The sequence below is a fragment of the Enhydra lutris genome, unplaced genomic scaffold (genome assembly GCF_002288905.1).
Source record: "Enhydra lutris kenyoni isolate GAN:26980312 unplaced genomic scaffold, ASM228890v2 scaffoldscaffold51, whole genome shotgun sequence".
Taxonomy (NCBI): Eukaryota; Metazoa; Chordata; class Mammalia; order Carnivora; family Mustelidae; genus Enhydra; species Enhydra lutris.
Genome location: NW_019154135.1, coordinates 9,701,770 through 9,727,366, shown reverse-complemented (window position 1 = coordinate 9,727,366; position 25,597 = coordinate 9,701,770). Strand labels below are relative to the sequence as shown.

Below are 25,597 nucleotides of genomic sequence, written 5' to 3'. Positions count from 1 at the left end.
CAAAATCCTGCCCTCGTTTCCACTTATTTCCACTGGATCCCTGGAAGTTAAGCCACTAGTCCAAAGGTTTCACCCGTATTTTTGGTTTTTTTTTTTTTTTTTTTTGAGTCGAGATACATACTGTCAAAATCTTATTCATGCAGTTTACCCTTCCACCCAAAACAGAGGAGAACCGCCTGTTTCATAATCTCTGCAAAGACCGAGACTGGTGATCTTTCTGGAATTTCTTCTTGCCAATCCCAGAGGTAAACCGTGGCCTCGGCCTGTGGTTTTCAGCGCAGGTCTTAAATACTGAAGTTGACCATTTTCCAGAGCTTCTCAGCCCTTTGTCCTTCTCCTTCTGGACTCCCTCTCTGATGAGTTCGCTGCACTAGCGCCTGAGGGCAGCCGGCCTTTCCATTCAGCCAAGCCCACCCACTCCTCCGGAGATGAGCCCCTGGGGGCCAATTCTCTGGAGTCTGACTCAACCAGCTCATCTGTAAAATGGGTTCAGTGACAACCCCCGCCCCACCCCTGCCACCCAGAACTGCTGGAGGCTTTATTTACAGCACCAAGTACAAACCCAGGGCCCGGGGCTGGGCAAGGATCCAGCCTAAGGACGTGCGCATCCCCTGCCCACTGGCAACCCTGGTTTACGCCTCATTATTCCTCCAGGATGAGCCCCTCACGTGTAAGAAACAGCTGCTCTTGTCTGTTGCAGATGCTTTCCCAGCCTGTCTGTTTGCAGACTTAACTGAATTTTTTATTCTCCGAAGTGTAATTCAATGTAGGCAAGTCCACGGAACTCTTCTTCTCGGTTCGTCGAGGCAAGCTGGTGACTGCCTCTGTCCCCTCTCAAGGGAATCAGTCCCCAGCCTCCCCACCCTGAACACACCTGACCTCGTCAAGGACACTGGAGAGAGTCTGTGTAAGTTTTATTCTGGTCTCTCTTGACATATTCCTCGCTCATCTCACTGACATTTTTACCGGTGGACAGGAAGAGGTGACACCATAAACCGGCCCCCGGTTCACTCTGCCCTTTCTGCCTAAGCCGGAAGGTCACCTCCATCCCACCTCATAATCTCTATACACACACATGTCTGAGTCGTGGCCACACTCGTGCATGGGTCCCACAGACCTGCCCATCCCGGAGCCACAGCCACACTCTCCATCCTCACGGCTCAGACACGTTTTCGTTGGTGCCTACTTCCCCTCTCGCTTCCTTTGCTTGGATCTTCTTCTTCTCGAATTGTTTCAAGGTTTGCTTAAATTATTAAAGCTTCTCTTCTGGTGTATTTGCTTACATATAAATGAGCAATTACTACCCATTACAAATCTGGATGTTGGTTGTGGACCATCTGACTGAAATCAGATGGCACGGAGCTCAGGAGAATATAAACCAACGGTCCAGCCTCCCTGTGACCCAGGCCTCACCCCCAGCCTGTCCCTCTGGGGACAAACAAGACCCCGGGTGTCTCCTGCTCAGACTCAAGTCCGGGTCGGAGTCCTGGTCTTCTCCTCCACACACCACTGTCCCTAAGCACCCCTCTCATCAGTGGCAAGCAGACCTGACCCCACGGAGACATCGATTTAGAAGAGAAGACCTTCCAAACCTGACTTGGGCAACCCTGTCACCAGATTTAGCAAATGCAAATGCAGGCTGTCCCGCGAAAACTGGGGTTTCAGATACACAAGGGGTCAGTCAGTCCTGGGCACTGCATGGGGCTTGCCCTAACAAACATTCCTGTGAGTTCTCTGAATTTAACTGGGGACCCTATACTTTATCTGGCAGCTCTGTACCGAAAAGACCACTCAAATCGGACAGGTTTGCAGGACAAAGAGCAGTGGCAAGAACAAAATCCCGACGCGGGGCTCGTGTGTTTGTACATAAGACTCCCAAGTCAAAGAGAAAAAAAGAAAAAAAAAACATATATACACACATATATATAATTATATATTTTATATATAATTATATATATATAATTTATATTATATATGAATATATTTTATATATAATTATATATATATAATTTATACTATATATGAATATAATTTATATATATATATAAAATTCAACAGGCAGATGCTTCAGACAAGAATCCTATTATCCTGGTAAGCGAGAAAAGACGCAACAGTAGGAAACTGCTAGTCTGTAACATAAAGCCAGCCCGGGAGAAGCGAACCATGGCTGCAGGGGAAGGTCAGGCACAAACTCTTCAAAGGCAAACACTGGCACCTGGCCAGGCTCAGGGTCACGTAAACTGGGACAGGAGCAACAAGCCCGTCCCTGTGCCGGCCTGGTCTCCCGGGGCTCATTTTTGCTTGTCTGGTGGGTGTCCTGTTCCAGGTTAGTGAGCCTCCCCTTAGGGCCAGGAACCAGCACTTCGAGCGTCCATCTTCAAGATGCCCGGGGCCCCATGCAGGGCCTGGGGGGAAGACCCTGCAGGGGCAGCCTGGGTCAGCGGGCTGGTCCTAGAGCTCCCACAGGACTTGGTGGTGGGGCACAGGGAGGGGACTGGGATGGAGCCTCCAGCTGGGCAGTGCTGTCCTCTAGAAACTTCCGTCTTGAGTCACACTTCTGGGGCTTACCTGAGTGCCCCCTCCCACCTAGCTCCCTCTGGCCTCTTGCTGGCCCCAGGCTGGGGTACCAACCCAACGGCTTCTCCGCCCCCTCCAGACCGCTCCCACTGGACGTGCTGAGTGAGATCCCTGCCCACCCACGGAGGCTGGTGCTGACCCACCCTCAGTCGCCTAACAAAGACCCCGAGGGCTCAAGGATCACAAGGACAAGGTGTCTCGAGCCAGGTGGGAACCGTCAGGGCAGCGGGTGTCGACGCAAGGTCAGACCCAGCAGGCCTCTCCGGGAGGAACTGCGGAGGAATGCAGACTCCCAGGCCTGCTGGGCTTGTCTGAGCACCTCCCCGCAGTGACTCACTTCACAGGCTATTCCAGGGGGCGCCCGCCCGGCCTGGCGTCCCTGGGACACACAGCTCGTGGCAGGCAGGCCGCCCCATCCCACTCCGCCCCAGCGATTCTTCACCATCCGGAATGTTCTCTGCCTTGCCCTCCACACACACCGTGGCCTCATCCTCAAGGCCTCTCCAGGAAGCCGTTTCCTCCCAGAGGCTTCTCTGATGGCCCAGAGGAATATGGCCTCTTACCCCTCCTCCTGCGGCACTCTTTAATTCAGTGTGTGCCCCAGACGCGGGGCAGGGACGCCTCTGCCCCCCACAGTGAGGGGAGGAAGCCGGCTGGAAGCGAGGCCATGCGGCCCAGCACGAAGAACAAAGGGGCCGAGAACACCTCGCTGCCCAGGCTGCCTGCCAGATAGCACAAGACGCCCACGGGGAACCCCGCTCTCGAGACGGAGAATGCTCACGGGGTGGCTTGAGCCATTTCCTGGCTAAAAACTCAGCCCATTTGGATGTCTTCTTTGCAGAAGGGTCTATTCACATACAATGGAATAGTATGCAGCCAGCAAAACCCCCCTGAAATCTTCCATTTGCAGTGACGTGGATGGAACTAGAGGGCATTATGCTAAGTGAAGTAAATGGAGAAAGACAACGATCTCTCTGATAAGAAGAGTTTGAGAGGCAGGGCGGGTGGGGGCGGGGTCGTGAGGGGAAGGGAGAGGAAAAAATGAAACAAGATGGGATTGGGAGGGAGACAAACCATAAGAGACTCTTAATCTCAGGAAACAAACTGAAGGTTGCTGGGGGGTGGGGGGTAGGGATGGGGTGGCTGGGTGATGGACATTAGGGAGGGTATGGGCTATGGTGAGTGCTGTGAATTGTGTAATCCTGACGATTCACAGACCTGTACCCCTGGGGCAAATAACATATTATATGTTAATTAAAACAAAACAAAACAAAAAAACCCCACAGGCTGACATGCGCCTCAGGGAGCAGGTGGGGAACTTCAAGGAGACAGAGTGGGACAGTCAGCGCGGTGCCTGCTGGGAACAAAGCAGTGTGTACGCAGAAGGCCAGGCTCTGGGTCCAGTCCCAGGCTCACACATGTCGGTGAGTCGTGTGATGGCTGCATCGGCGTGTGCCCTGGGGCCAACTGGTGGCTTCATGCGTTGGCCAGGAGGACCAAATTAAAATGGCATAAACAAAGCACTTGTCCAGCAGGTATAAGGTTCCAGGCCGCGAACGGCAGGGACAAGGGGTCTCTAAGAGACACGTCTCTCTGGCGGGTGTCGGGGCTGTGTCCTCGCTCCCATTCGGCGCACAATGTGTTCAGGGGACTAACGGCACAGCCCTTCATTACTCTGCTGAGAAAACCAAAGAGGAACACCAGGGAGAACAGAACGAGGGGCTTCCACACACGTCTGCAACAGGCAAAAATGTTCCATCAAAACCTCCGAGCTGAACTCTTCATGCAGATAAACCACCCCCCCAACCCACACACAGGAACAACAATGCGTGACAATACTGTGGGCGGGGGGCAGGGACAGTCCAGGGACGCCCACCTCAGGCTGTAAACTAAGCCAGAGGGGGCTCACCCAGCACCCCCACACCCTCTCCCGCAGCGGCCCTGGCTAACCCCACTGTCGGGGAGGGAAAGAACAGAAATGACACGGGTCCTACAGTCCAGGGTCCAGCATCTCGCTTTCCCTCCAGGCCCCCCTCCGGCACCCTACAGCCCGTCACCCAGTGGTGTGACGCACAACCGCTCCGATGTACAATGAGCTGACGCTTGTGAAGGTCCGTAGGTAAAGTACGATCAGCATAGCTTTTGTCGGCTGATGCAAAACACAGCTGAAATCGTGGAACAAGTCAGAATCAAAATCTACTAAGAGATGAGCTTCCCGCCCTAGTGAAGAAGGCGTGAGCCCAGCATCTGTCCCCGGTTCTAACAGGGAAAGTGTCGTCTTCCAGTCTCTATCACAAATTCCCTGCCGTCCGAAGCCCAGTGGGTCAACTGTGTGTGTGTCTTCGTCCACGATTTCCAAACACACACAGCTGTGTGTGGGAAACATCTCCTGTGCAGCCTCCTCCCAGCTACAGTTACTCATTTTTATTAGAACTTACTAGGTTTAGGGACACTTGGGTAGCTTAGTCATTAAGCGTCTGCCTTCGGCTCAGGTCATGATCCCGGGGTCCTGGGATCGAGCCCTGCATCGGGCTCTCTGTTCGGTGGGACGCCTGCTTCTCTCTCTTCCACTCCCCTTGCTTGTGTTCCCTCTCTCGCTGTCTTACTCTCTGTCAAATAAATAAATAAAATCTTAAAAAAAAAAAAAAAAAAAACCTCCTAGGATTTTAGTAACTACCCACCACGCCAGCCGCCCTCTCCAGGAGTGAGGGTACCGCCTCCCACTTGGATGGCAGTGATCCGAGCCGCTGAGTCACACAGAATACCCGGACCTCCACTCCTCAGAGCAACCAAAACTCTTCTCCAAAACGGTAAGACGCCAAGCGTGGCAGGGACAATGCCACTGTTTAGAAAACCACCAAACTTTTGCAAAAACCTCATTGCACCCAAGTGCCGTAGACCTAAACCCACACCGTCCCGTGTATACCATCTTCAGACACTTCTTTCTTCGCAACGACCTCTAAGTGTCTGCGTTCTTGACATTAGGAGCAAAGGTAGTGTACGAACCACCTAGCTTTAAATTCGCTCACCCACTCTACAACGCCAGGCACGGACACATCCATTTCAGTAATGTGAGGGGGAAGGAAGGGCAGTCCACCATTCCTTTCTTTCTTTTTAAGCAGTTCCATTAAGATCTATCAGCTACCTAACATGAATTTCACCTGCCCTAAGTGTACCATCCAACGAATGTTAGTATAATTACAGTATTTGTAGAGCTATCACCACAATCTAAATTTAGAACATTTCCATCGCCCTACAGAGAAACGTCATGCCGGCTCAGCTTGACAAATGGTTTTCCCAAAATAAAGTGCCTTTGCCACGTCAATTTTCTCCCCATCTTTTGATCTGGCATTCCCCGGTCAGCAGGTCAGCTCACCTCGCAGGTAAGAGCACTGGCTCTAGGATTTCTAGAAATCAGTAGCTCAGGGGGCTGGGATAGGCACTAGCCCTCCTTGGGAAAGGGTCACCTCATGGGACAGTGTGGAAGATTTCGTGTGATTGTGTGTGTGACACACGGTGTACGTTATTAACAAGCTGTAATTTTCACGTGCATTCCTACTAATCCGCTGTTACCGTCACCTCCCCCCGCCCGTGTCTCCCCGACTCCTTCCACCTGCTCCATCTCCCTCCTCTACCTCTACGGAGACTCCACCACCACCAACTTTTAGCTCAAGGACAAGGACTGGACAAAGCACAGCAGACCGGATGTACGTGAATGACTGCAGAACGGAAGTGCAGTTAACATCGCGCCTGACTTCCTGTCCGTTTTCTGTTCCTGTTCCATCCAAAGGAGAAGCTGTCAGAGCCATCAGCTCCCAGGCGGGCACGGCAGAACACAGGGAGAGTAGACCCCAGGTACACACGAAGGAACCTGGGAACTGTGGACTCACTCCCTAGCTGTTTAGGCAGAGAACAGAAGTAGCTTACGGAAAAAATGAGCTCCATCAAGAACCCAAAGGCACAACCTTCTTGGCCCTGCCCCCACTCAGTGTCCAAGTGGAAATACTCCCACAAAAGCCTTCACGGGTCCCAGAACCAGGAGACGGGTTCACAGCAGGATTTTCCAGTCTGCCCCAGAGGACACGCAAACCCCAAAACACGGGCTGCATGTCCTCACCGCCCTGCTGCATGGGGAGGGCAGGCATGGCAATGGAAAGAGAAGACGGTCTGCCCTTCCTTTCCCTGCTTCTCCCCTGCTCTGCCTGTGCCAGCCTGGGGATCCTACGCGACTTCAGCCCCCCAGCCGACCCTAATCTGGCATCATTTGCAGGCCTTCTGCCCAGACTGGCCTTGATCAGAACCCTGACTGCCTCCCCTGCAGCCCCTGAAGGAAAAATCCACTCTTGGCACATGCACGGCCCTCTAGCCTCTCCAGGACTTTGATTCTGGACCTGCATACGGGGAAACCAGCTATAAACAGCTAGTCCCAAAGCCCAGGCTTTGCTCTGGGGAAGGAGACCACAGAGAGGCTGGCCCAGGGACAGAGTGGGCAACGATCACTCCAGCGGGGGCGGGACCGAAGGTCAGGGTTGGGACATCCACACTTTCACAAGGGGTCTGTGTCTCAGAGCTCTAGGAATACAATGATCGTGGCTCAGATGAGGGAGCCAGAAACATCAAGTCCATGAAATGTTAACCAATAAGAAACACAATGGCCCAACGCTCCACAGAGCGGTGACAGCCCCACACGTCGGCACTAATTCTACCATCCACACTGGCTCTTCATACGAAGCTGATGGTTTCCTAAGTCACTAACTTACTGATTTTAAGTATAACCTACAGCCTCTGTCAAAACTAAAATGCTGCTATAATTTGTTTTTTGTTTTTTTTTAAGTAGGCTCTACGCTGGGCATGGAGCCCAACGCGGGGCTTGAACTCATGACCCTGAGATCGAGACCTGAGCAGAGCTCAAGAGTCAGACATTTTACCAACTGAACCACCCAGATGCCCCGACCCCTACATTTTTTTCATGGCTATTCGGGTCTGGGATGTCCGTAACTCTAGAGAACGGTCAAGATGCGGAAGCCAAAGGCCGCTGCGGGTTTCCTCGGGCTTTCTGGGATGGAGGCCCCTGGGACAGGGGTTGGTGGTTCTCACCTGCACACACTGTTGGCCCAGGTTGGGGAGTCAGGCATCTCACCAATATCGACGAGACTGGGTCACTCAGCCCTGCACTATTACCCTCAAGTTCCTGAATGCAGAAGAGCAGGACAGGTCTGGGTGGGAGTACTGAGGGCCCCCCTTCATGAAATCATGTCTGCACCAGGCCCACGGCTTGCCCTTTTGTCCTTCTCCAGCCAACCACTCCCTGCAGGGAGGCATGACCCCTCTGGCCCATTTACACGGTGACTAAGGGAGGCCCGACGGCTGGGCCCCCATCCAGGTGGCAGAAATGGCACAGCGAGAACATCATATCGCTGGGTGGCCAGCCCCAACTTCCGCTGCCCACTCGCTTTGTTCTCTAGGACCACTACCCTCACGGAAAGGGAAATGAACAGAGACCAAGACATCTGCATGTGTGCGTCTAACATGAATTTTTTAGAACGGTCAGCGAGTAGCACCCACACCGAGATTAAGGTCTACCCGGGCCAATGAGACAGGACGGAAATCTCTATGCTACTCAGTGATCAATAAGGCCGACAATCAGAGCCCTCAACGCACCTCCCCAGGCTCAGTTAAAATGCCATGAGAACAATCTAAGGAACCACGGACTTCCAAATGGAATGAAATGCGTCCTGATCCCACCTGGGCCACCTCTGGCCAACCACAACCCGAAGCTCTGGAAGACGGGCCTGGTGCCCGGCGTTCCTCCAGCTGCCCCCGGTCCCCCCTAGTCCCGGGGTCACAGTACCGAGCTCCCCATAGACTCAAGGACCAGGCCCCCGGCTGAGCCCCTCCCGGAGGCAGAGGGAATGGAGTCCGCTGGCTACACAGAGACCCAAATAAAAAGGACAGAGCAGAGAGCATTCATTAACAAAATGCGAGCACAGCCGGGACACTGGGGCCATCAGGCTCCACGTTCTGGTGACCTCACCATGGCGACATCCCTCAGCATCTCGGCGCCTGAGCTCCCTTCTCTGAAATGCGGGTCACAATCTTGCGCGCTCCCCAACAGGGAGCATAACACCTGTGCAGACACGCGAACCCGAGTTCCTTGGCTTGAAGCTTCCAGCATTGTCCTGGCAACACTGCCCCGTGGAACATCCACGCTCAAACCCTGGCAGGAAAGCGGGTGGTGCGCGGTCGTAGGGTGCACCAAGATGGGGCTGTGTTCCCAGCAGAGCTCCCACACCCCCCAGCACACGGCACACCCACACCGCGTGCCCGTGGTTAGCAGAACAACAAGAGGCACCTCTTCTGCGAACTTTTCAAAACTCCCATTTCAAAATCTGGAAAGGGTTCTCATTGGTCCTGGCCGACCAGGAAAAAGCCCCAGGGTTTACTGTGATGTAATTCTTGGAGGCGGCTCTCCCTCATTTCTCAGTCCCTCTGGCAAGTGGAGGCCAGAAGGCCAGGGGTGAGCGGCAGCCCGTGGCCAAGAATCTGGAGGTGGAATGAGGAAGCTGGGTCTGGCCTGGAGCTCCAGCCGGGCCCTCCTGCCTCCCACCCAGGTTCCCACACCACAACTGAGCCAGGTGTGATAGTCTTCAGCGGGCGGGTAGGAGAGCAGGGAGGGGCAGGAAGAAGCTTCCAGAAGCATGATGAAGGATGTGGCCGACGAGTCAGGCGGGTGCTCCCTGGAGGCAGATCTTTCACGAGGCTCAAAGCAAAGCAAGTGTCCGAGACCATCCGAAGAAGCAGCAGAGACGCCAGAGCACAAGGAACTGGGTCCTCCGGCCCCAGAGACGCCGGTCCTGCCGGACTTGGTCAGCGCGTCCCCGCACAGGACCCCTGGGTCCAACCCCCGAGTGGGTCACCAGAAGCAGGTCATCGCATCCTTCATGAATGAAAACCCTTACTGTGATGTGAGCCAAATGTTCATAAATCACCACTGTGTCAACTCCGTGATTCGGAGCAAATAAACTCCCTACCCGTGCCTTCTCCCTGCTCTACAAGGGGAGGTCTCGGGGCCCCCGTGGGCTCCGTCCGTCACGCATCTGCCTTCGACTCAGGTCATGATCTCCAGGTCCTGGGATCGAGCCCCGTGCTCAGCGGGGAACGTGCTTTTCGCTCTGCCTGCCGTCCCTGCTCTCGCTTGCTCTCTCTCCCTCTAACAAGTAAAACATATAAAATCTTAAAAAAAAAAAATACTATAAAGGGAGGTCTCTGGACCACATGGTCTCTGTATTTCTTTTGGACTCCAAAGTGAATTCGGGACAGCACATGCCCACCAAGATGGAGTATGAAGGTTCGAACAGACCCTCCCTCCTTAAACGAGCGAAACACTGAAATGGTTTTTGTGCACAGACAGCAGGCAGCTCAGGACGGTTATCTCTGAGAGAGACAAACCCACTGCCCAGAGTGCCCGTGATCTGCAGCACGAGGAAGGGGGTCCTTTCGGGGAGACCTGTGTGGGGTGCCGGGCAGGCTGTCGGCCGAGCACTGGCTCGGGCACACATGCATGGAAACCATCGAGGCTAGGGCAAGAGCCACCGGGAAGAAGCAGGCAGAAGGACCCCCAGAACTCACATGGGGCAGAACGAAGGTCCCCTAAAGCCACAGCGGAAAAGCTCCTACACGGAGCTCTTGCAAAGTCTTGCCTCAGATGTGAGAGCAAACAGGCCCAGAACGCCGGGTGAAGAAGGCAAGCTCCAGAAGGACCCAGGGCCTCAAAGAAACCCAACTGTTCGCATTAGGAATCCCCCTGGGAGTCAAAGCAACACAGAGAAAGGAGAAGCGAAATCACAGCGCCCAGCTGCCTCTGACACCCAACCTCAAAGCGGCAGGCGTGAAGAAGCCAGGTCCGTCCGGGGAGGAGGCGTCAGCCCTCCGAACGTTGAAGATGACCCTGGGAAGGCCGGAACGTTCCAGCAGCCAGGAGAGCCAGGCCGCACCTGTCCAGGATGGGGAAAGCCAGCACAATCCTGACGGGCACCAGACCCCAGCCCAGGACGGGCCTGGCCGCAGATGACACGCCACACCCCTCTCTGCTCTCCCTCGCCCAGGACGCACCCCGCCACCGAAGCCTGACCACAGGGGTCTAGGAGGCCGGAGGTAGAACCCACACAAAGACACAGAAACTCTCCAAAATGAAGCACCCAGAGGAAAGCAAGGGGGGAAGGCCCCCAAATCATGCCCCATGTCTAGGTGGGGAGGAGACTCAGGTTTGGGACCAGGTGGAGCAAAGGCGAACCCAGGATCTCCCGCCCCTACCTGTCTGGCCTGAACAAGTCCCTGGGCCCCAGCCCTCACAGGAAAACCCGGAACAGCACCCACTTCAAAGGGTTTGCAGGGGAGACCGCGTAAGGTATAGGAACACCAGCCGCAGACCCGAGTTGCCTCCCCGTCCCCGAGACAGACGCCAGCCGCAGACCCGGATTGCCTCCCCGTCCCCAAGACAGACGCCAGCCGCAGACCCGGGTTGCCCCCGATCCCGTCCCCGAGACAGATGCCGCTGGCTCCCTTACAGCTCGGGGGTTGGAAGGAGGCAGGGGGAGCAAGGAGGGTCTCCAGGGTGCCTTCTGAGTTGCACTCACCCCCACACCCCTGGAAAGCAGTTACAAGTGACAATGCGTGGCGAGTGACAGGCCACTCCAGCTTCTACCACCAGCAGGGACGCGGGGCCAGCCTCAGGCACAGGTTGGCTGCAGACTTGAGCTCCCAGGCCTGCGACCAACGGCGTTGCGCTCAGGAGAAGACAGGAGCATGTGTGTGCACATGTGCATCCATGTGTGTGTGTGGAAACACAAGGGCCACTAATTTAAACTCTACACGGACACAGATAATCTACAGATACAGGGACAGCCCCGCCTTTTCCACAAGAACTCCCTGCTAGGTCATGCTCCTTGCTCCTTATCAGCAGATCAGAGAGACTCCCTTCCTGGGCCAGCACACAGGTCTGATGGAGCTTGCACCTCTACCCAAGGCGTCCTTCTCTAAAACACGGGTCTTGGCCTAACAGGATCCCTGGATCCACTGAAAACACTGATCCATGAACTCACTAACCCCACCCCTGGCACCAGTCCTGGAGCCATGAGGGGCAGTAACAAGGTCCCAGACAGAGCCATAACGTGACCCTGTTCCAAACCAGTCCAGAAGGGAGTTGCTGGGAACAAAACAGGCCCCTCCCACTCCAGGGAAGCCCCAGGCCCTAGGAAGCCCAGCAAGACAGGGGACCTACGCTCAGGGTGCAGACTGCACAAATGTCACAGCCCAGCAGACCAAGTGCCAGGCTGGCAGATGGGACAGGTTCATGCAACGGTGTTGCATGAAACGGCGACTGAAACATCGGGAAAAGGACTCTCCAGGCCTACTCCAAGGCTAGACACCTGGCTGACCCGGAGGGCAATGAATGGACAGAGGAGAGGCTAGTTTTGGGTGATGAGAAGACAGGTTAACTGCATCTGAAATCTCCGTCATCTGAAAAGCTGGCATTACACCGGTCCCCAGAAATACTTCAGCGACCGCCAGCCTGCCAGCCGCTGCCCCTCAGGCAGGTGTGCAAGCCAGACAGAAGAGTCAGCCTCAAACTCTTCTGCTCCCCATTCCAGCTCTGCCCCCACATCCTGATGACTCGGCTTTCTAAATATACTTCGACACACTTCTCTCACGGCCGCTGCGGTGTCCTGGGCTCAGGCAGCCAAGTCTCGCCCTGGAGCACGGGCTCAGAGCAGCTGAGCAGAGAACGTGGCGTCCTCATCACACAGCGAGCAGGGCAGGCAGGGGACGGGGCGCAGCCCCGGGCCACACACAGGAGAGGGTCAAGCCTGGGACTCACAAGACCACGCCCTCAATCCGCACCCCACCCGATCTCCCGTCCTTAGAAGACCGCAGACGGAATCGGACTGCAAACGCATCCACTCAGTAAGAAGCAGGTTGCGTGTGCACGTGAACACCCACCCAGTCCACCAGGAGCCTAAGATCTACACACCCCTGCTGGGACTCAGCTGGGGAAGGTGGGGAGGCAGACACCACTTTACACTGCTCTCGGGTCCAAGAAAGCTTCTCCAACGAAGATGTCTGTGGTCACGGGCGGTGTTCTCAAACTCATCGAGGACTGACCTCTTTACCAGCCTAGTCACCGGGCAACTGACCAGCCTCAGAGACTCTAGCGTGTGACGGCTCGGTCACCAAGAACGGAGGAAGCCTTCCAAGAGACTCACTTGCTCCGCAATCGTCTGCCGAGCACCCACGCCATGGCTGGCACGTTAGCCCTTAAAGTCCAGATCCTGCCCTCTCGGCTTATCTGGACCAAACAGGTAGTAAAGCCATAATCACACTGTGCAACTGACTCGCTCATAATGGGGGGGCTGAGGCTCTGGATCATCAAGGGAAGGCACAGAGCAGCTAAGTGGCAGAGGAAGCTGCGCTTTAAATGGAACAGGAGGGAAGGGTCGCTGAAAAGGAAGGGTAAGGAGCGGGTGCGGCTCGGCGGGGGTGCTGGCCGTGGGGGGGTCCTTGGTGCTGGGGGAGGCGGCCGCCCCAACTTCAGCATCTTCATCTACATCGTGACAAAGCTGGATAGTGACACCAGACGCCAGCCCGTTCCCTGGGAAACAAACATCCTACCTAGCTTCCTGCACTTTCATCCCACTCTGGAATGTTCTACCAATGACGAAAAGTCTTGTTTTTCCTATGAGAAAAACCTTTGATGATTTACCTTCTGTTTTTTTTTTTTAAGCGATCCGGTTCCAGCCCCTCTGTCAGAAGCAGGCTCCCAGGAACGCAGAGACAGCTGGCGGAGACCCCGCCGCCCCTCCTGTCCCCTGCTGCTGGGGCGGGGCTGGAAAGCCAGTCCCTGCAACTCCTCCAGGAGCTGCCCGCTGAGGCGCGGAATCCACCTGCGGGAGACGGAGGGCCAGGTTTCCCGTCGCTCTCCCGGAAAAACTCCCCGACCACGCCCAGAGGGACAGAAAGCTCAGTAAGAGGAGACACTGAAAATCTGCCAAGCATTTATTCTTTAAAGATCAATTATAGGAAAAGTTCGCAGAGGCTGAGGATAACGCTCATCTTCAATTACCAGCAACTTCATACACCCGCCCCAGGTTTTCGGGTTTTTTGTTTTTGTTTTTTTTTTTGGTATCCTTCTAGTTAATAAAATGTAGTAATAATCTTTGAAAGGTCCCAGGAGCCACCTTCGCAGGGTGTCCCTCAGACACGCAGGAATATGGCACGTGCCGGGGACCGCCAGCTGACGATGACAAAGGCACAGCTGCGAGGAGTCAGGGGCCCCGGGTGCTGGGCCAGTAACCGGGCGGCGAGAGCAGGTGTGCGGCCCGTCCACCGCCAGCTGCAGGATGGGGCGCAGGGGGAGCAGAGGGAGGGAAACGCCACCAGCCAGCGATCAAGGGATCTGTGCACGGTGCTGTGCGGTTCGGGAGGTGCGAAGCACCATCCAGGAACACCCGAACAGAATTTAAACCTTCCCTGCTCGCCAAGAGCAAACACTCCAACTGGAAATCAAACAGAGCTGAAAAGCTCACGCTTCCACTACTCCACAGGCTTTATTAAAAGCGATAATTTTAAGGTTCCTCATTCCCCCAAAATGCACCATTAAAACAAAACCAAAGAATAAAAAACCCGTTGCAACCGCTTGTGCTCCTGTCAAGCCATTTACTGCTGGTCTGCGACACAGCAGTGCTCCCCGGCTGGCTGACCTTGACCCCTTCCCCCTGAGGACCCTAAGTCAGCACTTCCCAAGCCCCCTGTGGGAGAAGGCACGGTTTGCGGACCGTACGGATACCAGGCAGTCCAGCACGAGTATTTTATATAAAACATAATAAAAAGGAAGTACTAAAACATGACATAAAATAAAGACAACACGTACCCACGTTTTTATCACTAATTCAACATTCAGATTACTGTAAAATTTCTAAATGGGTTCTCTCAATCTCTCTACTGCTCCTGGGCCGGTCAGGACCACAGCTCCCCAAGGCCGCCCAGAACACAGGGAGGCCTGCCCGAAGAGACCCTCTCCCCGCACGAAAGCCCATCTTGCCTCCAATAATGGATGAGACTCTCATGCGCTGAGAGGGGGGCAGTCCCCCCAGCCCCCCAGCTCCCAACTGGCCGGACCCACCTAGAGTGATGAGGACTTCGTCTAAGAAGGAAAGACAAACCACAAGGATGGAAACAAGAAAACGTGCCAGAAACCGGGACAACGAAACGCCCCTCAAGGACCGAAGGCATGTGGGCCATGGCAAGTGGGCAGCATGGCACGCATGGGCTCTGTTACTGAAGGGGCCTTAGGAGGGAAAGACGGGGGACTCCAGGGCTCGCGTGTCACCCTGGTGCACTCCAGAGCATCCTCCCAAGAAGTCCTGCCTGTCTCCTCCCTGCACCCTGCCGGCCTCCGGCTCACACCTCCTCACGGCACCAACACACCAGCCGGACAGCTGTGGTCTTTCCGGCGACAAGACAACCTCTGAGACTTCACAACACGCAGGAAGCACTCATCAAACACAGCTGTTTTTTCAGAATGAGTTTAGAATTGTTATTTCTTGGAACAACCAGAAGCAGTCGAAGATGTGAAGCGCACGCCTGAGACGGTGACGTCCTCTGAGGGGAGGCGACGAAAAGAGCATTCGGACCAGAACACGCCCGTCTCTTTCCAGTCGAAAACCAGATATATCCTTGAACATTTTTAATTTCTATTTATTTACTTATTTGCAGCATTTCATGGGTTTTCAGAGACTGCCTACTTGTGACATTTTGAAATACAATCATCTTATGAACTTGAGGACGAGAGCCGGTCATTTCTCTTTAATGGAAAAGTAGTTATTACACTGAGGCTCGGAAGGTACCAACGAAATACCGCATCACAGGAGCCCTGAGGAGAACTGAACCCCGCTCTCCCTGACGATACCCTCCCGCCTCGGTCTCAGGGACATGAACGCGCCGCGCGTAGCCATGAACATCAGGAAGAACACGGCTGTCCCTCAGTAGGGGGCAACAGCCTCTCTGCTCCTTCCTTAGTGTCATCTGGAAAGGGGACAGCATGGCAGCCCCATGTCCCAGGGCTGGCAGGAGGATCCAAGACGGGGAGCACAGAAGCGCTGAGTGTTCTCTCCACAACCTGCCACACACCACACAACGCACCACACACAGAGTCACAAGCTCTGGGCCGAATACCCACACGACATGTCAGGGGAAGACACGGGGTCCCCGCTGCTCCCCACAAGGCACACCGCTGACACAGACCCACCCAGCTGGTTTTGCACCTGTCTGTCTGTCTTTGACAGCAGGGTGGGCATCTGGGTCCCGAGATCTAGCCACAGTCTGCCTGTCGTTCCCGACACGGTAAGTCCATGAACAAAGGACACGCGCTACTCCCAGCGGTTAAAGAAAAAGGTTTTCGGGGCACCTGGGTGGCTCAGTGGGTTAAGCCTCTGCCTTCGGCTCAGGTCGTGATCTCAGGGTCCTGGGATCGAGCCCCGCATCGGGCTCTCTGCTTAGCAGGGAGCCTGCCTCCCTCCCCCCAGCCTGCCTCTCTGCCTACTTGTGATCTCTGTCAAATAAATACATAAATAAATCTTAAAAAAAAAAAAAAAAGAAAAAGAAAAAAAAGAAAAGGAAAAGGTTTTCAGTGGCTTCCGTAAGTTACAGAAAGTCTAAGCACACACGCTGCGTACTGACAGGCCGCTCACCACCTCAGGTTCCAGGAGCGAGAACCAGATCACGGAGAAAATGGTTTTTCCCAAACCAAATGCCATCTACTTTTACGTGACGGTCCTGCAGTGGTTTCAAAGACTTGGGAAGACTGCAGTCTCCAACTAACCTAGGTATCCCAAAACCACCTAAAAACTCTACTTCTAGAGACAAGATCTACACTCAAAGAAATCAGAGAGCAGCTCACATAGTCACATCAAAGCGATGGCTCGTTTCCTGTCCGTCTTGGATGCGTGGAGCACAGCGCCGGGGACCTCATTTCTCACGGTGACGTTGTAAAGAGAAGACCTGGACACGGAATTTATTTAGCGTAGGGTACATTCTACATGTACAAATTCCCTCTTCTCCCTCACAAGACTCCTGTAAAAGAGTGGTTATTAGGAAGTTCAGCATCGAAACTTGAAATGATTTGCAAAACCACTTCTAGGTAGACGTCCTATCAGCTGGGATGCCTCGTGAAGCAAATACAAGGGATGGAATGAATGATCTCTGCATCCTTCCAGCCCGCCTGTGAGAGCCACAATGAGCCAAAGTCACCAGCCACAAAGTTCTGGAAGAAAATGGAGTCCAATATAAACAATGTTTTGCCAAGATACAGGGTCATAGGAATAAAAACAAAGAGGCTACAGGATCCCTCTCTGGTTAAAAAGATAAAGAACAGGGATGGGCTTTGGGAATGAAATTCATTTCTGGGGACGGATCCCAAATCAAGACTACAGGACTGATGTCATCCCCCAGCTCCTCCACACCACCAGAAGGTGCAGGAATCTGGTTGTCCCTAGAGGTCCGCAGGCCCGGCAGAAACCCCCCAGCTGTGTGTGCTTGGCAGGCAAGGGCCCATGCTCAGGCTCTGATCTTGTCCCCATGGCCCTGACCACGAGTAGGTGACAAGGAGGCCCACTCTGGCCTCCGTCCGCCCACAGCACTCACTGGAGCAGTCAGTGTCCTAACACAGCAGTTGGCAAACGGCTTCTTTGCAAAGGGCCAGACACTGCTCTACTGGGCTGCTGAGCCCAAAAGCAGTCACTGCGGAGATGTAAACAAATGAGCATGGCCCAGGTCCCATAAGCCTTCATTTATAAAAGCAGGCAGGGGGCTGGATGGCCCATGGCTGCTGTCTGCCAGCCCCCAAGCTGGAGAGGAAGGTTCCTGGCCTGAAGGCTTGGGACTATGGGACTGAAATGGAGCCAGAGAAGCAGCAAAGGGGGCTGGAACAGAACTGAGGAATTCCCCCGGGGGCAGAGAAGGAGCCAGGGACAGCTCCCCAGCGGGGGATGTCACAGGGACCATCTCTCAGATGCTGACTTCCAAGACAAGCATAGGTGGGTTTTTTTGTTTTAGAAGATTTTATTTATTTATTTATTGGACAGAGAGACAGCAGGAGAGCACACAAGCAGGGCAATCAGCAGAAGCAGAGGGAGAAGCTGGCCTCCCACTGAGCCGGGAGCCCAACGCAGGACTGGAGCTCAGGACCCTGGGATCGTGCCCTGAACCGAGGGCTGAGGTTTCACAGACTGAGCCACCCAGGCGCCCCATAAATATACGTGTTTTTGATTCAGAAATCAAGAATAAAAATCAGAAAAGTAAAGCTCGATACTCAGTGTTTGGAAATTCAACAGTAAGCTTGATAACCTGTATCACGTCTACATTCGAGCATTTCACTGCCAAAGCACCATTCAACGTTCCATCCGCATGTGTTACCTGAACTTATCTCGCTTCCTACTTTTTTGCATTCCTTTCTTAAGGATAATAAATGCCGCTTTCATTTTTAGCCAATAAATAAAATGTACCTCTTCACAGGTGTGTAACCCCTTCCTCGAAACCCCAGAAGCCAGAGGGAGGTGGGAATTAAGGACTTTTCGGATTGGACGGAGAGAACGCAGGGTCCAGGGAGGCCCCTGTAGGGCACAGGTTCGAGATGAGTCAAGTCAAGTTCTGCTGTGATGTGAGAAATCAAAGTTCTTCCTGGTTTGGACCTTCTGGGGTTTTAAAATTGCAGACAATGGGCTGCAGGTCTCTATTTATAGCCACTCCCATTCCTACTTGACTAAAGTCTCACCTCTGCCCCAGCCTCCCCAGGCCAGGCTTTTCCTCCTCTGTCCTCTGCAGAGAGAGCCCTGCCCAGTCCTGCCTGGGTGCTACCTCGGCTCTGAACACCTCCTCCGGTGAGGCCTCCCTGACCTCCTCTCTCTCCCACTGGCCTGTTTTATTTGCCTCCGAATTATTATCCTCATTCACAATCATCTTATTTGCCAGCTATCCCACGTCCACCTCCCCCACGAGGACTCATGAGCCCCGGGAATCTGCCTGCCTCTTGCAAAGCTCTCGCCCTAGTTCTGATGCTGTGTCTGGTCCAGTTGATGACCAAGGAATGAAACTTAAGTACCCTGGGCTGGGTGCCCAAGAAACGGCCACCCGCATGCCGGGCGATTTCTGTGCATTTGCTCCGATCCCCACACAACCGGGACACCATTAACCCTTTCTTACCAGAAGAGAAACTGAGGCACAGGACTGTTACAAGACCCCCCCCCAAGGCCACAGAACTATGATAATAATCATATTTTAAAGGAAAAGCTATGTCTTCAAAGGGAAGCTGTTTGCCGCCATCTCACCAGCCCTGGGGCCCGTCATGCCCATTCCACATAGTCCCTTACCCGCGGAAAGCAGGATAATTTAACGCCCATGCTAATTTGGGTGCCTCCGTGTCCATAAAAAGCTCTATAGCTCAGCAATGGATTGACCAAACCCTGTCACGAATCCGCACCCCAGCTCGAAGTGAACAGCTAGAATCAGAAAACCATTCGTCGCTGATGATCTTCAGACATTCTTCTCTAGAACTTGGGAGATTTCTCTAATCGCTATAATTGCAGATTGCTCGAGACTGGAACTCACTGTAAATGATCCCATTTTCTGGGAAATTCTGGAACTGCCATCCGGTTTTCCAGGAACGGCGGACGTGAGCTGCCAAGTCCAGCTGCTTGGCTTCACGGGAGGAGGACCATGCCCTCCAACGCCACCCAACGGCACGACTGAGCACTTCCTCCAGGCGACGGAGGCTCGCCGGGCTGACTACCGTCAGGCTCCTGCAGAGCGGCCTTCGGCACCTGAGTCAGCCAAGACCAACAGTTGTCCGGGGGCAGAGGCACGACCTTCGCCGGGCGCTTCTGCCATCTCTGTGTGGCCCTGCGGGAAACTGAAGATGGGGTCACGGGGAGGTTGCAAGAGGGACTTGGTGCTGCCCATCAGGTCTGCTCTCCAGGTCCACTCTGTAACCAGCTGGCGAAGACACTTCTCCACCAACATTCAGACAGACTCCCCCGGGGACGGTATCCCTTGTGGTGCACTGATCCATCCCCTCCATGTGGGAGTGATGGTATGGAGTGTAGGGCAGCAGGATAGACGATGGGCACAGTCTGGGCCCAGACACCTGGCCAAAGCTAAGTGACCATGGGAGAACGAGCCACGGGTGCAGCACAGAGCTTTCGTCAACAGGGTGAGGCCCTCTAAGAACAAGAAATCAGCCCTGCAGAAGGCAGAGGGCCTTGCACAAAATCACCCACAGAACAGACCCGCTGTCCCCAGCACGCTCCGCCTTTCGGCTAGGGTGCCGGCGCTCTTTTCTGGTTGGTGACCGGCGTCGGTCTCGTCTCAAATTCAGCGGCTACAATGAATAATTCCTAACCTTCGGCCTCTCTTTGAAGGTCCACATCACTTTGATGCCAAAAAAATTGAAAAGGAAATCTCTCTGCAGCCGTGGCACACAAGGAAATTCTCATCGCTATTACCAAAGAGAGACTTTACAGATGAAGGGAGGAGACAACATCATCAGATCAAGGGTAGAGCATATGGAAGGACTTCCAAACCTTGGGAGCCCTGCTGGGGAGACACTGAGGCCGAGAGAGAGATGGTACAGATACGTGAAGTGTTCGAAGACTCATAAAGATGGACAAGCTTGGGGCATCCGGGGGCTCAGCTGTTGAAGCCTTTGGCTCAGGTCAAGATCGGGGGTGGGGGGTGTCCCTGCTCAGCGGGGAGTCTGCTTCTCCCTCTCCCTCTGCCCCTCCCCCGTTCCCTTTCGAATAAATTAAAAAAAGAAAAAAAAAGACGGACCAAGCCTGGCTAGCGCATTCCTTCAGATGTGTCCCTGCACACGGTCAAGGAAAAGTTCAAACACAAACGTGGTTCAGAAGATGAAGGAAGTGTCCAGGGGAGACCCACCGGGCAGCCTGAGAACCTGGAGGGCCGGGTCTGAACGTGCCGTGCCCTGCACCAAACCCCACCGGATGCTACTGGGTGGACGGGGCGGGAAGGAGCCAGTCTCGGGGCGGGGAGGGGGCTCCCTCTCTGAAAGGCAGGCCGCGCCTGGGCCCAGAGCCCACCCTCTCCCCACTTCTTGCCCAGGATGCAGTGCCCCCACATGAACGTCCCCGAAGGCGCCACGGCCCCTGCCACCCGAGCTCTGGGGCCCAGCAGACGACCACACCTGAACACCCCATCCTGCGCGTCACAGGCAAAGCCGCACAACAATGACAAGCTCCTCGAGGAGAGGGTACCACGGACACAGAGGACAGGTGATAAGCCTCCCAGCACCACGGGAGACACGTGCTCCTCTGGGGGACGTGCCAGCAGCCCCAGTGCAGCCACGGCCAGCGACGGAGCGGGTCGCGGTTGCTAACTCCGTCTGCGCCGTGGCCCTGAGCCACTGCCCGTGCAGGCGGCAGCCGCCCACGCTCCCCCATACCTGGTAGTAAGGATGGTGCAAGAAGGAATCCGGGCAGCCGGCTAAAGCCATCGGCTCCTCCTTCCCGTTACGCTGACCACTCTGCAGCACCTGCAATGGAGACAGACGGTAAGAAGCCTAAGCAGAGAAATGTATTCCTCCCAACTTGTCCAAGAACGGCGCGGCTAAGGGGGTTGCCGCTGGGACACCCCTCGCGCGGTCAGGTGCTCGGCTGGGATCTCCACTCACGGGGGTACCGGCCAGCCTTCTGAGACAGGAGCCCGCTACGGAGCCCTGGGGAACTGCCCACATAGTCCCAGGGCCCCCAGACCACTGAAGGGGACCTGGCCCACGGCACTGACCGCATGCTTTCTCAGGAGCTCCCAGGGACCCCTGGGTTCCTTTCCTTGTTAGAAATATTAACACCCTGACGATTTATCATACTTGGGCCATGATGGATTTAGCCCAATTCTGATGAGGAAGGGAGGCAGGTATGTGCTGCTGGGGTCCTTGGGGGGCTGCCTGTGTGCACACTGGGTCCCCTGGCCATGGTCAAGATCGACCACTGTCAGGGGCATCTAAGACCCCCGGCCAGCTCTACGCTCTCCCTGAAGGCCCCGGTTCTGTGAGTACAACCCCTGAGAAGAACATTCCCAGAAATGGACTTGCGAAGACCCGGGAGACTTTCCCGCCCTCTACATGAGCTGCAAATACCAGCAGCTACGTGAAAAGCCATACTGGCTCTTCCAGGGAGCTCCTGATAAGCAGGAAACAGAGATCCTGACTTTTGCTGTTTTACTCTACTGCGGAGCAAACCACCAGGCTCGCCACGTATGAAGCAGATGAGTTTCCCAGCTGAGTCTGACACAGGCCCCTCCCTTCTGATGCAGAGGACTGCAGCTGGGGTGAGGGACGAGGGGTGAGGGGCGACCGGTGCCTTGGCCTGGACTCGGGATGGGTCTTCCCTGTGCCTCTGAACACACAGACAAAAAAAGGAACGCTCCGCCAAACTTCCACGAAGCGAGCGTCTCGGAGACCCATCTTTCCTTCAAAATCTCAGCAGCAAGCAGAGAGCGGGGTGTGGATTCCAGGAACAGAGTCATCAGTCGTGAAAACATTTTCAGGAAAGGCAACGAACGCTCCCCATCATAATCACTCCCAGAGGTTCACGTCCTGCACCCTTGCTTCCTCCAAGGTCCAGACACCCTGAATAATTCATAACTATGGGCCACGAGAGGCTTTCTTGAGCCTCTGTCCTTCCAACTGTCGGCTCCAGCTCCGCCACCAGCAAACGCACTATACCCTGCAGGACTGAGCTCAGGAATCACCTCCTCCAGGAAGTCCCCCCAGACTGCCTCTCGCCAATCATCGCTGCTCCAAGATGGCTCCGTCCGTGTCCCTTCTGGGCTCCTGGCCCCACACTGGGCTTATATTCATCTTTTCATTGGCCACACAGAATTGTAAATGCTCCTTCCCAGTCTTGCTCCCCACCAGGTAAACTGTGCGTTCACTGTGCCCCAACGCCCACGCCAAGAGTGGACGCTGCCCCCACTTCACCAGGCTCTCATCATCTGGATCCAAGCAGGGCAGCGTTCACAAAGGGGACTCTGGGGGGTCATCCGTGACAGCCCGTTAGAGCAGGAAGAAAACAAAATGACTCCAGGACGGCGGCCGCCCCACCACGTCCAGGGTCCATGGTCAGCAGGACCCCCAACCTCTCCTATACTGTCCCCAGCAGCGGGTAGGCAACAAGAACCCCTACCATGAGGAAGCAAGGAAACGGAGCTGAGCAAACACTTTCTGCTCCTATGCTCAGGGCGTGGAAGGGCTCATCTCCCGGGAATCACTTTACTATGAAAAACATAAGGACAACTTAGAAAGGGGCTCATTTCTCTCCACGAAATTAAAAAGGAGAATGGAAGAAACAGTACAGGCAGGAAGGGGCCTAGGACAAGATAAACTGGATGCCGGGGGCAGTCACATCAAATCAATACAGCAGAAAACTCAACCCGCACAAATGAAATCCCAGAAACATGGACAATAGCCCTCAGAAAGAACGAGCCAAACATCGAGGCAGAACAGCAGCTTCCAGATCGGTGCAGAATTCAGGGTGCAGAGAGCAGCACCCAGCTGTGAAGGGAACAGCACCTGCGCATTGGGGCCCCATGACCCACCCCCCACAGAAATGCTCCCTCCAGATAGTTTGAAGTCTTCAGAATTCAGAAATCAGAGACTCACAGAAGTTTCCCAGGGGAAACCTAAGATCAGATGGGGCACAAAAGTCAGGATATTGATTTCATCTGCTGAAACAGCACAGAAATCAAGGTAAGACCCAGTAATGGGCTGACCTGGGTCCTCCCCCAAAATCAGAAGTTGAAGCCCTAACACCCAGGACGCAGAATGTGGCTGAATTTGGAGGTGGGAGGTCTTTAAGGGGTGACTGGGTTCCAGTGAGGCATTAGTGTGGGCCCTGATCTGGTGTAAGAGGAGATCAGAACACAGACACGCAGACGGATGACCATGGGAACATACGGGGAGCAGACAGACGTCTGATCACCAAGGACAGAGGCCTCGAGGGGGAACAGCCCTGCCCACAGCTCAGTCTCAGACTCCAGTCTCCAGAGCCATGAGAAAATGTATTTCTGTTGTTTGAGCCACCCAGTCCATACTATTTGGTTCTGGTGGTCCTAGAAAATGAATTCAGACCCAAGGTATTAGAACACCACTAAATTGCCATTTTAACTAAAAGGAACAGAAGCACCCTAAACGTGTAACATTTACTACCAACCACTTATGTTTCCTGCAAGTGTGTAGGATCCTTGAAGCCACCTGGACGGAAACTGAAGAACTTTCCCTAAGGGGCTGCTGGGATGGAAAGAACAGGGCAAGAGCCATGGAAGCACTAACCAGATGGCGGGAGCACTCCACTCCCCGCCTGGGCACAGCTGTGGCGGGTCACCTCCCTCCAGCCTCCGGCAGGGCCAGCAGCTCCCAACCCTGTGCACCAGCACGCCCCCACGGTGGCGAGCTCCATGTGTCCAGGCTGTAGGCTCAGCCATTTCATCCAACACCAACCTAGAGGCTGTTCTAAAAGTCCTTCACGGGGCACCTGGGAGGCACAGTCGGTTAAGCATCCGACTCGTGGTTTCAGTTCCAGATCTCAGGGTGGTGAGATCGAACCCCACATCGGGCTCCACGTTGAGCACGGAGTCTGCTTGAAACTCTCTCTCCCTCTGCCCCTCCCCGCTATGCATGCACACTCGCACACTCTCTCTCTCTCTCTAAAATAAATTTAAAAACCATAAATAAATAAATGAATAAAAGTGCTCTGTAGGCGCAGTTAACATCTGAAATCACAGACTTGAGTAAAGGGAAACCTTCCATAATGGGCACGGGCCTTGTGCAATGTGTTGAAGGCATAAGAGCAAAGACTGAGGTCACCCCGAGAAGGTATCTGACCTCAAGACCGTAGCAAACTCCTGTCTGAGTTCCCGAACTGCCAGCCAGCCCCACGAACTCCAGATCTGTCAGCCTCTACAGTCACACGAGCCAATTCCTTAAAGTAAGTTTCTGTACAGACCCATATATGTTCGGTTTCTCTGGAGAACTCTGACATACACACACCAACCAATCACGGCTGGCTGCCAGGACCATTCTGTGCTGTCTCCTGTGGGCCTCCCCAAAGCCCGCGAGGGTCTGATGGCTCTGCGTAGACAGCTTCCCAGCTCTGGGCCCTTCTGTAAACACATCTTCCCACCTCTTCAGTCTGAAGCCTCACTTTCCTGGGATGCTGTTTTTTCCCCCTTTGCCCACATCCTGGCAGGCCTGGGGGAGGTGCTCCCATCCTCCTGGCTCCCCCTTCTTGCCACAGAGGATGGGCCTTCCTGGCCGTTTAAGGACCCTCTCTGCACCCATATTAACACATTGCCCCACACCTCCTTCTGCCACTGCTTCCCACACTCCTTCTAGCTCACTCTGTGCCTGCTGCTTGCCCTGCCTCGTATGCCTCCGGAACTCTAGGATGTGTTCAACACAGGGAAACACACTACTTTCCCCCTGAAGGTTCAAATTTAATGGCTGTTGGAGTGCCAAAAATATCACAGAAACATGCCCATTTTATCATCTTAATATGACCTTTGAAAGTATTTACCAAGTGAGATTGTTTCTCAGCCAGAAAAATACATATCCCATAAGCCTGTTGAGTAGTCCCTTTGGAACAGGAAAACTATAGTTAGATATACTAAGAAGATCAGAGTAACTCTGGTCTCTCCTAAAATGTCTCAAAACTAAAGCTAACATCATATTTAATGGTGAAAGATGGAAAGCTCTTCCCTAAGACCAGAAACAAGGCAAGGATGCCAGCTTTAACCTCTTCTACTCAACATTGCATTTGAAGTTCTAGCTAAAGTAATAGAGCAAGAAAAAGAAATAAAAGACACCCAAACTGGAAAGCAACTAACACGATCTCTGTTCACAGATGACATGATCTTATCTACAGAAAACTCTAAAGATTACTAAGACACACACTCAATC

The 25,597-nt window shown here is 54.2% G+C and overlaps 1 protein-coding gene across 2 annotated transcripts in view; it reads right to left on the bottom strand.

Annotated features, from left to right (window-relative positions):
- Positions 1-25,597, bottom strand: part of LOC111157052 (growth factor receptor bound protein 10) — a 170,519-nt gene that overhangs the window by 95,563 nt on the left and 49,359 nt on the right. For both annotated transcript variants that reach the window (XM_022518264.1, XM_022518265.1), the window contains one exon: positions 21,086-21,175. In XM_022518264.1, the coding sequence (XP_022373972.1) occupies positions 21,086-21,136 (51 nt within the window). In that variant the 5' untranslated portion in view covers positions 21,137-21,175. The remainder of the gene's footprint in view (positions 1-21,085; positions 21,176-25,597) is intronic.